At 44.3% G+C, this 15001-nt stretch overlaps 1 protein-coding gene across 1 annotated transcript in view; it reads right to left on the bottom strand.

Annotated features, from left to right (window-relative positions):
- The window catches only part of LOC121433463 (PAS domain-containing serine/threonine-protein kinase-like), a 35369-nt gene that overhangs the window by 4455 nt on the left and 15913 nt on the right, over window positions 1-15001 (bottom strand). The window contains exons 9-14 of the mRNA XM_041631891.1: window positions 12231-13708; window positions 11948-12129; window positions 11413-11580; window positions 7332-7457; window positions 6895-7029; window positions 3934-4133 (exon numbers count right to left, since the gene is read on the bottom strand). Of these exons, the coding sequence (XP_041487825.1) occupies window positions 3934-4133; window positions 6895-7029; window positions 7332-7457; window positions 11413-11580; window positions 11948-12129; window positions 12231-13708 (2289 nt within the window). The remainder of the gene's footprint in view (window positions 1-3933; window positions 4134-6894; window positions 7030-7331; window positions 7458-11412; window positions 11581-11947; window positions 12130-12230; window positions 13709-15001) is intronic.

Genomic DNA, 15001 nt, shown 5'->3' with positions numbered 1-15001 from the left:
ATATTCACTTTCTGACTGTGACTTGAAAAGGTGCCCTGAGAAGACACAGGCCTGGGTCCTGGTCACCCCTAACCCCACTGCTGAAGGTTTCTCACACAAGGTAGGATGGTGGTTGAGCAGACAACCAGGACCTGATCAGGCCTAATGTGAAATCCAGTTTTGACCATGCCTCTCTACTGACTCAACACACTATTCTATAAGACCACACAGAGCTAAACATTCTGTCCCTCTAACTACCCACTCTTCCTGAGACACCTGACTAAGATTTGTGCATAAAGAAGAGGAAGATACCATTGTGTGAAAAGACTAAGGAAAGTTACTTTATACAGACACACCTGTTAGTGTGTAGCAAAGACCACAATCCCTGCATGGACAGCACAAACCACTATCAGCAATTTCTATGCAGTCCCTACACATGTGGGCAATGAGCTTCATTTCAATTCTTTTTCTCACGTCCCAAGAAAAGAGGTCATTTCAGGTCAGGCTCCTGCTGCCCACAGACTCCCCAACTACAGAGCAACAAACTCAGCCTTTATCCCCAGAGCCTGTTTCCCCGAGCTCAGAGCCAAGAATCTGAGCCCCAACAGTTCCTTCACATCATTCCTCCTGCTCTCAATCTTCCTATTGGGCCTTCTAATAGCCACCCAACACTATTATTGAGCTTTTGATTGCTGGAACTAGAGAGATGACTCCACAGTAAGAGCACTGGCTGCTCTTTCAGGGAACTTGGGTTCATTCCTAGCATCCACAGAGCAGCTCACAACTGTCTGTAATTCCAGCCCAAGAGGTTCTGTCTCAGTTAGGTCTCTATTCCTGTGATAAACACTATGAAAAGCAACTTGGGGAGGAAAGAGTTTGTCTTACAGGTCACAGTCCAGCATCAGGAGAGCCAAGACAGGAATGTGGGGCAGGAACTGAAAGCTAGTCAGGATGAGTGCTGCTGACTAACTTGCTCAGCCTGCTTTCCTATGCAATCAGACCACTCAGCTAGGGAAGCACACTGCACAGTGAGCTAGGCCCTCCCACATCAATCATCAAGAAAATACTCCAAAGACCAATCTGGTGAAACGTTTTCTCAATTGAAGTTCTCTCCTTCCCAAATGACTCTAGTGTCAGTTGACAAAAAAACTAGCCAGGACAACTGACTATTTGTTAACCTAAAACACCAAACATTACTATTAAACCATAACATTTTTTTTATTTATCCCAAGTTCTCATATTAATACCAATATCACAATATAAGACATTCCAGCTTTTAAGTCTCACAGTCCTTAAAAGTTGAGTCTCTTTAAAGCATTCAAAATCTCCCTAAAATATGCAAATCTCTCTAAAATCCCAATGTCTCTTAGCCATGAGCTCCTGTAAAACAAAAAATAAGTTATATGACTTTCTTACACTGAAAGGAAAGAACCAGAGTAGTCTCAATAAAATCAAAAGAAAATCAGAACTCCAACAGTATAACTAACTCCGTGTTCAATGTCTGGGACTCACGGTCTTCTGGGCTCCCAAGAGCTTGTACAGTTCCTCTCCAGCGCTGGCACCCACAGCACACCCAGCTTGCTTCACCTCCACTCCACTCTTACTGCTATCCTTGAAGACCATCCTATGGTACTAGCATCTCTAAAATGTTGGGGTCTCCACTCTACATAGACCTCACCTTTAATAATAGCTATCTGGGCTTTCTTCTGGGACTCTAACCCTGCCATATGGTGCCAAGCCTCAATTTCTCTCCTACAGCTTTCTCTCCAAATTACTCCTAGGGCTTTAACTAAAACTAATGCTGGCCCTTCACCAATGGCCTCTCCTGATCTCTTAAGGCGCCAAGCTTCAGCCATTCTCCATGACTTCTTCGTGTCTTCAATACCAATACCACTTGGGAGACTCTTACATATTGCCACGTTTGGCTGCTGGCCCAAGGTCAGAAGTCAGCACTGGTCCCCTCTGAACCACAGCTTCTGTGTACTGACCTTGAGGAATCTTCCAGAAGATTTAGCCTCAATGATGCTGGTCTATTGTTAATCACAGCTGATTCTTCAGCCCCATCTGAACAGACTGTCCCACCAAAGCCAATGTTTCACTTTGGTGGTACTGGTCTTTTAATCACTGCTGATTCTTTAGCTCGAGCTGACCAGAACCAGATGCTTATTCAAATTATCAAACAGCCCCATAGAGTTTTTAAAGAATTCTCAAACTTTACTTTGAAACTTCCTAAGCTAGGCCTTCATTGTCTGCATGATTCTCAACATTCTTAACTTCCAAGCTCCCACAGAACAGTTCACTGAGCTCTGAATACTCAAATGTCTTTCCAGTCCAAAGTCCAATCCACCACAATCCTTCCAAAAACACATGATGAGGTCTGTCACAACAATACCCTACAACCTGGCACCAATTTATTAGTTAAGGGTTTCTACTGCTGTGATAAAAACACAATGACCACAAACCCTTTGGGGAGGAAAGGGTTTATTTCATCTTAAGTCTCAGGTCACAAACTACCACTGAGAGAAGTCAGGACAACAACTCAAAAAGGAACCTGGAAGCAAGAATTGAAGCAGAAGTGTCTTAGTTACTTTTCTATTGCTATGATAAAATACCATAACCAAGGCAACTTATAAAAGAAAGCTTTTGATTGCTCACAGTTTCAGAGGGCTAGAGTACCTAATGGTGAAGAGCAAAAGCTACCCAACATGCTGTGAGCTCACATCGTCCTGATGCAAGGAGGAGATAGAGAGAGCTAAGTGTGAAGGATGCTAGTCTTTTGAAACCTCAGTCTGCCTCTAGTGACACAGCAATTCTAAAAAGGCCAAACTTCCTAGTCCTTCCCAAACAGTTCCACCAACTGGGGCCCAAGTATCCAAACACAAGCTTATGAAGAGCCAATCTCATTCAAACCCTCACAAGAGACCATGGAGGAGTGCTCCTTACTGGTTTGCTCATCATGGCTTGCTCAGGCTGATTTCTTATAGTATCCAGGACCACTGGCCAAGAGTAGCACCATCCAGCCCATCTAATCATTAATCAAGAAAGTGGTCCACATGCTTGCCTGACCACAGGCCAATCTTGTGGGAGCATTTGCTCAATTAATGTTCCCAAATGACTCTAGTTTGTGTCAAGTTGACAAAACATTACCCAGGACAGAATCAAAAACCCTTATCTGGCCTCTGCAGTCACTGAACATGCTACACAGACACACCTGCAGGCTGAACATGCTACACAGACACACCTGCAGGCAAAACACACATATACATAAATAAAAATAAAGTTGGGCAGTGGTATTGCATGCCTTTAATCCCAGCCCTCAGGAGGTAGAGGCAGGTGAATCTCTGTGAGTGCCAGACCAGCCAGGTCTACAAGAGCTAGTTCCAGGCTCCAAAGCTACAGAGAAACCCTGTCTCAAAAAACCAGTAAATAAATAAATAAATAAATGAATGAACAAAATAAAAATAAATAACCTGGACGGTGGTGGTGAATGCCTTTAATCCCAGACTCAGGAGGCAAAGGCAGGAGGATCTCTGTGAATTCAAGGCCAGCCTGATCTACAAAGTGAGTTCCAAGATAGCAGGACTGCTACATAAAGAAACCCACTGTTATATAAACAGACAGATAACGCCTTGAAGTAATTATTCCTGATATTCAATAAGTACAGCAAGTTATAGGAGTCACTCAGAGCATTCCAGCTTTTGAGACCTTCCTCTTTATCTTGTATTTTTCTAACTTTCTGAATCATCAAACTCCAATCAAAAGTTGAAATGGTGGAATCGACCCCTATTGTCCATCTTCCAGCTTCCTGCCTTTTGCACACTGATTTTCCAGAACATTACCCTCGTTACTCAATAAAGCACCCCAAACTGAAACCACTTCTTCCTAAAATCACAACATTTATGGGCACAACGCAAGACAGGAGGAGGGTAAACTCCAGGATCATGTGATACGTACGGATTTCCCATGAGAACTTCAGGTGCACAATACTCGATTGTCCCACAAAAAGTATAAAATAGTTTGCCTCTCTCTAAGTAGGCAGCTGAGCCAAAATCTATCAACTTAATTGTGAAGTCCTCGGCGATCACGATGTTCTCATCCTTAATGTCTCTGTGGATGATGCCTTTGGAGCGCAGGTATCCTACAGCAGACACCAGCTGGAATCAGAGGCCAGGAGAATACTTCAAAAGCAATTCAAGCAAAAAGGCATTTACAATAGATATTAGGAAGAAAAAAATTAAAACAACAGCAAAGGAAAAAAACCATTCTCCAGTGCATAGTCCTGGATGCTGGAGATATGGTTCTGCATAAACAGGAGGCACAGCTGTTCTGTGAGTCCATCACTGTGCCTAGCACAGGCCAGCAACCAACAGCAAGTAACTCATCCCTCATAACATCTCTGTTATTACTGACCCAAAAGAGCCTCCCAGCAGGCACTTGCCCTATAACTTGTCAGAAGAAAGACAGGCCACCAAGTAGGTACTTAGAAAAATGTAGGCCACTGAGGGATTACTGTTGGTCGGTATCACATGCAAAGAACCCATGCACTATGGTGGATACCACAGCTCACAGGGAAGGAAAGTGTTTTGCACAGCAGTTTAAAGTCAAAGCAGGAGCAGATAATCCTCTGTGTGCTGTGTTCCCCAGTCAACACATCTACCCCTATGTGGAGTAAGTGGCTCCACAGGAAGCAGGTTGTATATAAGCACTCTGCCTCTGGAAGGCAGGCATTCTAACACATATCTGCCCAGGCATGCTGTATCTTTACAGTGGAGGTCTGCTAAGCAAGCTTCCTGTGGCTTCAGTAAGACTATTTGCACCACAATTTGGATACCAACTAGAGCAATCAATTTAGTGATTTCTTGGACATCAATCATTTCCATCTTTGGAGACAATTTTATACTTCCAAATGAAAAATGTTTGAATCAGAAAAATAGTTAATGGCATGTCAACTAAGCTCAATCAATTAAAAAATAAAGTATACATTATAAACACTTGCCTGTATATTTACACATATAGATTTATGATTACATGCATGCATGCATATATTTGAACATTCATTAATATATTAACATACATGCATGCATACATGCTAGAATCTAAACAGGAGACTTGGGTCAGGGGAGAATCTTGCTATGTAGACCAGAGTGGCTTTGAATTCTCTATCCTCCTGCTATAACATCAGGAGTACTGAAATTTTAGGTATGTACTGTACATTTAGTTAGAAACCTTTTTTTTTTTTTTTTTTTTTTTTTTTTGGTTTTTTGAGACAGACAGGGTTTTTCTGTGTAACAGCTCTGGCTGTCCTGGAACTAGCTCTTGTATACCAGACTGGCCTCGAACTCACAGAGTTCCACCTACCTCTCTGCCTCCCAAATTGAGATTAAAGGCACCACCACCACCTGGCTAGAAGCCATGTTTTTAACAAGACTATAAAACAACTATAACTAAATTGTACTGAGCTCATTCTTCCTTTCCACAAGTCCCAGCTCTGCTGTATCCATATAGCTGCCCACAGTGCTGATCCCCGAGTAGCAGTGCTGATGGATGGATGGATGATAAACAGATAGATAATAGGAAGGAAGGGAAGAAGGGAGGGAGGGAGGGAGGGAAGAAGGAAAAACAACGTATAATCTTACAATAAGTAGTGTAAGAGTGGGGCTACTCAGGCAGTGGTGGCGCACACCTTTAATCCCAGCACTCTGGAGGCAGAGGCAGGTTGATCTCTGTGAGTTCAAGGCCAGCCTGGTCTATGAGAGCTAGTTCCAGGACAGGTTCCAAAGCTACAGAGAAACCCTGTCTTGAAAAGCAAACCAAAACAACAACAACAACAAAAATAAAATAAAAAAACAGAAACAAACAACAACAACAAAAAAAAAAAGAACGGGAGCTGGAGAGATGGCTCAGTGGTTAAGAGCACTGACTGCTCTTCCAGAGGGCCTGGGTTCAATTCCCAGCACCCATATGACACACATGACAGCTCATGACTGTAATTCCAGTTCCAGGAGACCCAATACCCAAGGCAAAACACCAATGCACAGAAAAAATAAAAACAAACAAACTTAAAAAAAAGAAGAAGTGTGAGAGTAGTGGTGGAGCAGTCTTTTGGCAACAGTGGCCAAAACAGCGCAGAGTCCGAGAAGCTTTCAGAAACCCAAAAAGCTTTGAGGAGCTTACTACACTCAAGAACTGTAAATTAAAGAAGCTTTCACTAGGAATCACATCCCTTTCAGGAACTAATTAAAGGACAAGTATAAATGATCCACACATTTCTGGGAGCACCGAGGCAGGAACCACTGCCTTCTAGGTACTCAAAACAAGAGTCACTGTCTTTGCCCTGCTTTCCTCTTGTTCTCAGATGCCTTCCAGATTTGCTGATCACTTTTCCATGTCTATGAAACAGCAAGTGAGCAAAGATCCACACACATTTCAATACAAAACAGATCAAGACAAACTTTGTAACATGGGATAGCTCAAATTGCAATCTTCATGCTTCTTTACGTGATCTCTGATTTAATCCCAACAGTCTTTTCATGCAGTCACCAGTGTTTTCAACTGCGCACCTTAGGTGGTTAAGGCTACACACAAGTCTCATGATTGGTAAGGACACAGATTCATATCAAAGGCACAGGGTCAGAACCAGCATGATCTCTTTGTTGTTTAATGTTTGTGACTCGCACAAAAATAATATGCAGATATGAATAAACTTTAATCACTAAAATACACTTCCCTGATAATTCCTTCCAACTTCACTTTCTCTACTTCAGTCATACAACTCTCTCTTCAAAGTATGCATCTTACCTCATAAACCCCAAGGCTGAAGGCTAACACTGGCTCACTGTGGAGACTGACCCTTGCAGGCATAGGATTCAATTACCCAACCCCACATCCACCCGCACAGCCCTGGCCCGCTCTCACTTGTCGAAAGATGTAACTAGCCAGGGGCTCATCCAAGCAGGGATGGCGGTCAATGAAAGCAAAGAGGTCCAGGCCAGAGCCATGTTTTTCCATCACTAGCTGGAAGAACCCTTGGTTTTCAAATATATCCAGAACCTGAAAGAGACAAGACCGGGTCTAGTTTTGTTTAGAAATATGTCCAATCAACAAATTAATGTTAGAGCCGGGCGGTGGTGGCGCACGCCTTTAATCCCAGCACTCGGGAGGCAGAGGCAGGTGGATCTCTGTGAGTTCGAGACCAGCCTGGTCTACAAGAGCTAGTTCCAGGACAGGCTCCAAAACCACAGAGAAACCCTGTCTCGAAAAAAAAACAAAAAAAAAAAAAACAAAAAACAAAAAACAAATTAATGTTAGAGAAGCAACATGAGGGTGTCAGCACACAGAAAACCACCACCTACCTTGATTATGTTGGCATGTTCCACCTTGGACAGAATTGCAATCTCCAAAGTAACTTTTCCAAGTTTGGGATCATCAACCCAACAATCCTCCAAAACCTTCTCCTTCTTAATAAACTTCACCACCACCTATACGGGAGAAGGAGAGCATATCTCTATCATCTGTTAAACCTGGTGCCCACTACTGGCTTACACTTTTCTCCCTCCCACAAGACCACAGTCATGAAAGAACAAGTCCCTGTAGGAAGTCCCTGCAACAGGAGACAGGGAGGAGGCAGCAGACAAACAGAAATGCTGGTAATTTCTACCTGCCTATTATGGGCAAGACGGGACAGATGGGGATCCCTGGAGGGCCTGAGGAGCAATGGCCACTGGAGAAAAGAAGTCTTAACAGCAAGTGTTCCCACAATACTCAATATCACACCCAAGAGAATGAAATAAATCTAAAAAGTAGAGAAAATAAAGAAAACTGTCACTGGTAGACAAGTGTCAGTCCTGATGTTGAGATTAACCAGAGAGTCCCTCAAGCCTGACGGCTGTAGTGAACAAGAGAAACACCACTGGGCAACAGAAGGCGGCATTCAGTTACCAGGTGTAATGGGACTAAGTTCCACTGTAAAGAAGAAACACTGCATGTCATTCACTAAAGACACGCTTGCCACTCAGCAGATGGGCTACTCCGTGGAATGCTAGGTGCACAGGTAAAGCAGCCCTGGGTAAAAATTCCAGCAGGGCCTTTCTGTGTATCGGTGAGAGACACTGTCATGTTCTAAGGAGCTGATCCTCTACTGAGAAGTAGACAGTAAATTGTATCACGTACTACGGAATGAGTGCCCAGAAGAAAAGAAATGATGAGGCACGAAGTGGGCAGGCGCAAGGGAGGAAAGCTGGAACAAGAGCCAGCAAGGGTGCAGGAGGAGCAGCAGCAGTCTGAAGTCTCCACGCTACACAACTACCCTCCACCTGATCAAGTGAGAAGACATCTAGTTTGGGTGAAGCAGACAGACTCTAAAGATGACAGGGAAGGAGGGAGATGTGAGAGAACTCAGTGCCCAGGAAGGGCGGTCAACCGCCAGCAGGTGGTCTGCTTCAGACATCCTAAATAGACATGCCTGCTGCCCATCCACCTGCACAGAGAAAGATGACGAAAAAGGCAGGAAATCTCCAAGGGCTACCTACCACACATGCCTGAATTGAGTGTCACAGAAATAAGAGAGGAGATTGATTAAAAACAAAAAATAAAGACTTTTATTAAAATAAATCTTCAAGTCTGGACTAACAGCTACCAGCACTATTTCTTAAGACTATTCTTTGGTACCCAGGTCAGAAATAACTTCGAAAAGTTAAAAATCACACTAGTAATCAAAACATACATAACCTCGGAACAGAAGGAAGTACTGTGGACTAGAAAAATCCAAGAATTGTTCAAAAAACGTACTACCCTGGAAATATCCTGAATACCACTGAAATCGTTAGAGCAATCTTAAGGCTTGTAAATATATAGAACAGATATTTAAAAACATAAAAAAGGAACTGACTCAATACTATTTCTTTTCACTTTCAAAATATAAGGAACAAAATAAAGACAAGCATTACAAGTTTAAAATAAAAAACAAAAAAAGGGAATGGTCTGGTATTCACATTCAATAGAGAAACTGAGGCTGGGAATATGGCACAGCGGTTAAAGGGTCTGATATACAAGTGTGAGGACTAAAGTTTAGAACCTCATGACCATGGTGGCCTGCCCAGCTCTCATTAGATGAAGACAAAAAATCCGAGCACAAACTGACTAGCTAAACTAGCTACATTGGCAAGCTCTGGGTTCAATTGAGTGGCCCTGCCTCAGTAAGGTGGAGAGTGATTGAGAGTCACAACATAAAACCTGGACCTCCACACTGTATGCATACACATGAGCATGCATGATACATACAGGCATGTAAACCACATAGACATGTGCAAAAATGTAATAAAATGAACCTATCTCACAAAAAGTTTATGCAAGGAGTCCAGCAAATCTTCAGGATACCAAGTGAATAGGGGATCATCAATTTTAGGGCTGCCAAGATGGCTCAGCAAGTAAAGGCGCTTGTTGCCAAGACTGATATAACCTGAGTTCAATCCCTAGAACCCAGACAGCGGAAGCAGAAAATCAACTCAGTCCTCTTGCCTCCACATCCACTGTGTAGCATGCACTTATACATATACATACAATAATAATTTAAAAAATTTTAAGACAGGTCTTTCTATGTAGAGCAGGCAGGCCTCAAACTCACAGAAATCCACCTGCATCTGCCTCCTGAGTGCTGGGATTAAAGGCATTGCCACCATGCCTGGTCTATAATCAAGAGTTTTTAAATAAAAATAAATAATACAACAGTTAATCAAAGCCAGCAATGCATTGAAAAATATTATACACAGCTAAGATGGAATCCAGGAGCACAAGAAAATCCATTATGTTGCAGGAAACAGGAGTACAACCATGTCAATAAGCGCTGGAAAAACATCACTCAATAGTTATCCACCCAATTTTGTAATGATTTTTTATTTATTTATTTATTTTTGTTTTTGAGACAGGGTTTCTCTGTGTAACAACCCTACCTGTCCTGGAACTAGCTCTTGTAGACCAGGCTGGCCTCGAACGCACAGAGGTTCACCAGCCTCTGCCTCCCAAGTGCTAGGATTGAAGGTGTGCACCACCGTCCGACATGATTTTTTTAAAAATTTTTTAATGTTTGTTGTTCTGCCTGCATGTATATCCGTGTGGGGCACTGGATCCTCTGGAACTGGAGTTATAGACAGTTGTGAACTGCCATGTGGGTACTAGGAATTAAACTCAGGTCCTCTGGAAGAGCAGCCAATGCTCTTAACCACTGAGCCATCTCTCTAGCCCCTCAAACTCATTATTTAAAAAAAAAAAAATTCAGGGACCAGTGAGATGGCTCAGTGGGTAAAGGACCACCTGAATTTGATCCCCAGTACCCATATGATGAAAGAAGAGAACCAACTCCTATAAGTTTTCACTGACCTTGTGCATGTACACATTCCCACCCCCCACTCTCTCATTCACTCAAATAAATAAATGATGTCAAAAAATTACCAACCCAGCTGGACTAATAATAAAATGTAATATCTTCAAATATAATATGGGCTCATTGGGAAATGAAAGGTACCTACCACAGTGACGTAACTGTTAAGTAACACTGTTCCAGGGCCCTAGCCAATGTGATAGGAAGGAGAAAGGATGAAAAGTGAACCAAAGAAAGGAAAGACAAAACTGCCATGCTTTGGAGAAGAAAATTTTAAAATATCCTCTGAAAATTACTAGACCCAGAAAGACTATGAAACAGCAACTCAGACACAGCTCTTTGGTACATTCCAGCAACAAGTGATACGAAAGAACTCTGTGGCAATACTCCAGGATCTGCTAATGGTTCATGCCTGGTGACAGTATCATAGCAAGGAGTGGAGGCTGCTTCTGAGTAGGAGGGTTGGAACTAAAATTACAAATACCAGTGGGATTTGGGAGCAAAGGACAGTGAGTTCTAAGGCTTGGGTTCAAGAGAAATGCATAGGAATGACCCTCAATACTGGAGAGGGAGGCCAGCTGGAGGATCAGTATACCTAAAAGAATGTCTGGCACCCAAGAGGCATGAAGTACAAACCCAGCTGAGAGATATCATAAGAGCTATCATAAGAAATTTTGGGTAGACCCTAACTGTGTTTATTAGCTAACTTGCTTCTTTTTCCAGTTGAATAGAGGAGGTCCTGAGTTTGGTTTTAAAAGCAAGTTGGTATGCTCATGAGGCAACAGCATGCCATGTGAACAGTAGAAAAATAGTATAAGAGAGTTCAGAAGAGAGGAAGTAACAACACAGAAAAGGCCTGGCCAGGGTCCAAGAGCCTGCAAGAAAGCAAGGTCTGAATGCAAAACTCAACAGGGCTATTCTGGAGAGAATGTGTATTGTAGAAGCTTCCACCTATATCCAGAAAGCACCCATATCCTGGTCCCTCCTCCTCCATTACAAGTCCCAGAGTTATAGATCAGGACCCTCCAGTAGGGCCATCCCCACATGAACCCAAGCACCTCTTTGTTGTGCTCCTTCTCCACTGCAGTCCACACAAAGCCAAAGGCCCCACTTCCAAGTGGGCTGATGGTGTTATACTTATGGGAGTATTCGCCCTCACAGGCCGCCAACCCCTCCAGCTCTGCGGGTGTTGGGGATTCCTCAAACCAAGGTTTGGCTCTGAGCATCTGTAGAGACAAAGAAAGGTCTGGGAGATCACAAGCCACCTCATCTCTATCAACAGCACTGACATCCATGCTGTTCTTATCTCCTATGCTCACAGGGGCCTAGTCTGAAAACCTATGGAGCCCTGTGACAGCGTCCACTCACCAACCCAAACTGATTTGTCTAAATGCACCTACATTCCACTGCACAAGGCATATATTCATTCAAAGCCCTGCATTTGCTTTACACTTAACATAGGTACTAGAAGACAATGTTAAAAAGACAGACAGACCCTCCACCCAGTCCAGCCAAAAGGGCAGCAAAGCCACCTGGGAAACCTGCAGCACAGAAGAAAGTGCACAGAGGAGTGAGCTGACCACAGATACCAACCTCTCCAAAGCCGGATCCAGAGAGCTCAGGCATGGAGTGGGTAGAACTAGGCAGGCTGGCAAGGAACAGGCGAGTTCGGGTGGTTGAGTCCCGGTGGCTATGTAAGAGGTCCTTCACTAGCCAGCAGCAGAACAGGGTTGCGGAGCCCTGGAGCTCCACTCGCTTCACTTCAAACTGTATACCTGAAAGGCAGGGAGGTGAGGGAGTACAGCGCTCTGCCAATCCCTCCAATGACCTCATTTTACATTGCTGTGATTGAAAAAGCCTCTTCCCCAGAACATACTCAGTCGTAAGCCATCTCTGTGGTAGCAGCTTCCAGAGTAGACGCCCTCTTGGATATCCGGCTGTAGGGTGGGGGCCCCAGGTGCCACAGGAGTGGAAGTGATCTGGACACTCAGCTTGGGCTTCTCTGCTGATAGGCACATACCATCAGTACTGGGATGATCTGGTACAGGAGGGCCACAGCCTGGGCTTTCTATGTCACTGGTTTCATAGTGTTCAGAGGACACCAAAGAGATGTCAGACAGTTCTGCTCGATTACGTCCTGCGTCCATCTCCTGGAACTGTCGGCCTTCACCAAGGTCAAAATAGGTGCCAGTGAGGAGCAACATCTCTCGGTCACCCAGAATATCTGAACTCTGCCTGTGCAGAGCACCCACATCTAAATCTGAGCCCACCACTGAAGGAGAAGGTGTCTCGCTGAGTTCAGACGTGGTACAGGAACAATGTGATGGAGTTCTGTCTGTCTGATCATTGAGAAAGAGCTCCCTGAGGTTCCAGGAATAAGAATTCACATTAGTCTCCTGGGCTTCCACTGCCTCCAGGACACCAGGGAGGTCAGTGGCCAAGGCATAGCAGGCTGAGGAGCTGCCTGAGCGGCTAGCATGCAGGTCTCGGCCTCCCAGATCACAGAAGGACACAGGGGCAGTGAAAGGAGGATGTTCTGTAGGGACAAGCTCCACACAGGAGATGCCCAGAGCTCCCCCAAAGCTCGACTTGGATAACTGCTCCTTAATCAAGCAAGTCTGCAGCTCTTCTCTGTCATTTCTCACTCCTGGCCATGGCTCATCCAGAGTGGGTGTCCCAAGCAAAACACATGCCATTCCAGAAGGGCTGGGAGCCAAGTCCTGGCCTCGCTGCTGTAAGATCCACTCACTCCTATACTGGGGGCAGTGTGTCAGGAAGCCCCCTCCTGCTAGCTGCCCTGTGGTGTGGGGCTCAGGCATGGTGGCATCAGCCCAGGGCTTTGGACTACTGGGACTGCTAACGCCCAACAGTTCCAGCTGAGCTTCCTGATGTAGACTACACACGTCCATGCTGCTGCTCCTGTTCTTAGCTGGGACTAGTGGCTCAGAAACTTCACAGGAAGCAAGCAGTTTTGCATCCCTTGATTTGGACCTGCTTTCTTCTAAAAGACCCTGTCTGTAGCTCTCTGCTGTGGAAGGATTCTCCTTCCCCAAGATATCAATATGCTGGTCTGTAGGCAGTAACTGCTCATCGTGGATTGGCGGGCTTCCTTTTGTGGTGTCTTGCTGGGCCTTAGGCAATAGGCATTTCCTGTGAGTTAGTGGGCTTTCTTCTGAGGTATTTTTCTGAATCTCAGACAATAAATGTTCATTAAGGACTGGTGGGGATACTTCTAGAGTGTCTGGCTGGTTAGTAGACAGCAATTGTGCATCATGAGGCAGCAGGTTTCTCTTTGGAATGCTTTGATGGTCTGTGGGCAATGAATGCTCACCATAAACTGGGTTGCTGTCCACCCTGGAGACAGGAATTTGGATGAGTCACTAGTGGTAATGAGAGATCACACTGACTTTCCCTTTATGAGAGACAAGTACAATGCATTTAGCATGATAAATTTATAGCAGAAAGTCTCTCAATTTTATAACAAACTAAAAATTAAAATATCTACACTTAAACATTATTCATATAAATCTACATTTACCAAGAATGAATCAAAGAAAGCTACTGAAATGGATTTCAAAGTGTTTAATAAATCCCATGACGGCAGGCTATGGCTGGGTCTCAACACCATCTAACACCTAGCTGCACAGAGACTGGGGAGGCAGCTTAGAAGGCTGACATTCAGGAGCTGAGGTACGGAGCAAGGTGAAGGACCTTTACTTAGCAGGGTGAGGGTGAGCACACGTCGTGTGAAGAAGCTGCACAAGTAGTAAGGAAATTGCTAAGCACGCAGTCTAGGCAGGATGATCTACCTCCACCAGCCCATTCTTCATAGTGTCTGTTCACATCAACGATGACTAAGGTCAAATACCTGGTAATAAAGATATACTATATGGTCTTGAATTGGGGGTCCCCACAAATTGTATGACAAAAGTCCATAAAGATGGGGGCGCACACCTTTAATCCCAATACTCAGGAGGCAGAGGCAGGCTTATCTCTTTGAGTTTCGTCCAGCCTGATCTATAGAGCGAGTTCCAGGACAGGCTCCAAAGTTACAGAGAAACCCTGTCTCAAACAAAAAAACTAAAAGGTGGGGGAGCTTAGAGAAGTGTCACAGTGGATTTTGTGGGTGGAGTCCTAAAAGCAAAGACAAAAAAGCAGAGATAAAAAGAAGGTCTGCAGAGAAAAGCAAGAAAGGATTATATCTATCCACCTTTCCCCTCCCTGGTGAGCCTAGCACTCTCCAGGAACAGATTACAGGGTCATTCTGAGGATGAAGGCACAGGGGGTACACACCAGAAGTGCCTCATTAAGACAAGAGGTCTGGACAGCCCCTGGGTGTGGTATTCACCCTCTTAGGGAAGGCTACCATTGGCATCTCATCAGTTCGGCAATGATTTGACCATTAACACTGTGCTAGCATCAAGTTTGGGGGTTGGAGACTTAGAATCCCTAATTTTTAGAATGACAAACCTGCAAGCTGCCCTGGCAATCAAGTATCACCTGTCACTAAATAGAAAGGTACAGAGAGAGGTTTTCAAGTGACCCTTTGGAGCTACGAGCCCCTCCTCTTATCCTACCAGCAGAGGTTCACATAAGGCTACTGGGAATTATGTCCAGAGCTGCCCCAGGAACCTCAGGTCCTCTTGC

The sequence above is a fragment of the Microtus oregoni genome, unplaced genomic scaffold (genome assembly GCF_018167655.1).
Source record: "Microtus oregoni isolate MIOR12 unplaced genomic scaffold, Mior012 000038F_ref0000394, whole genome shotgun sequence".
In the NCBI taxonomy this organism is placed as follows: Eukaryota; Metazoa; Chordata; class Mammalia; order Rodentia; family Cricetidae; genus Microtus; species Microtus oregoni.
The sequence above is the reverse complement of the archived record's forward strand: the minus strand, read 5'-3'. Positions and strand labels throughout refer to the sequence as shown.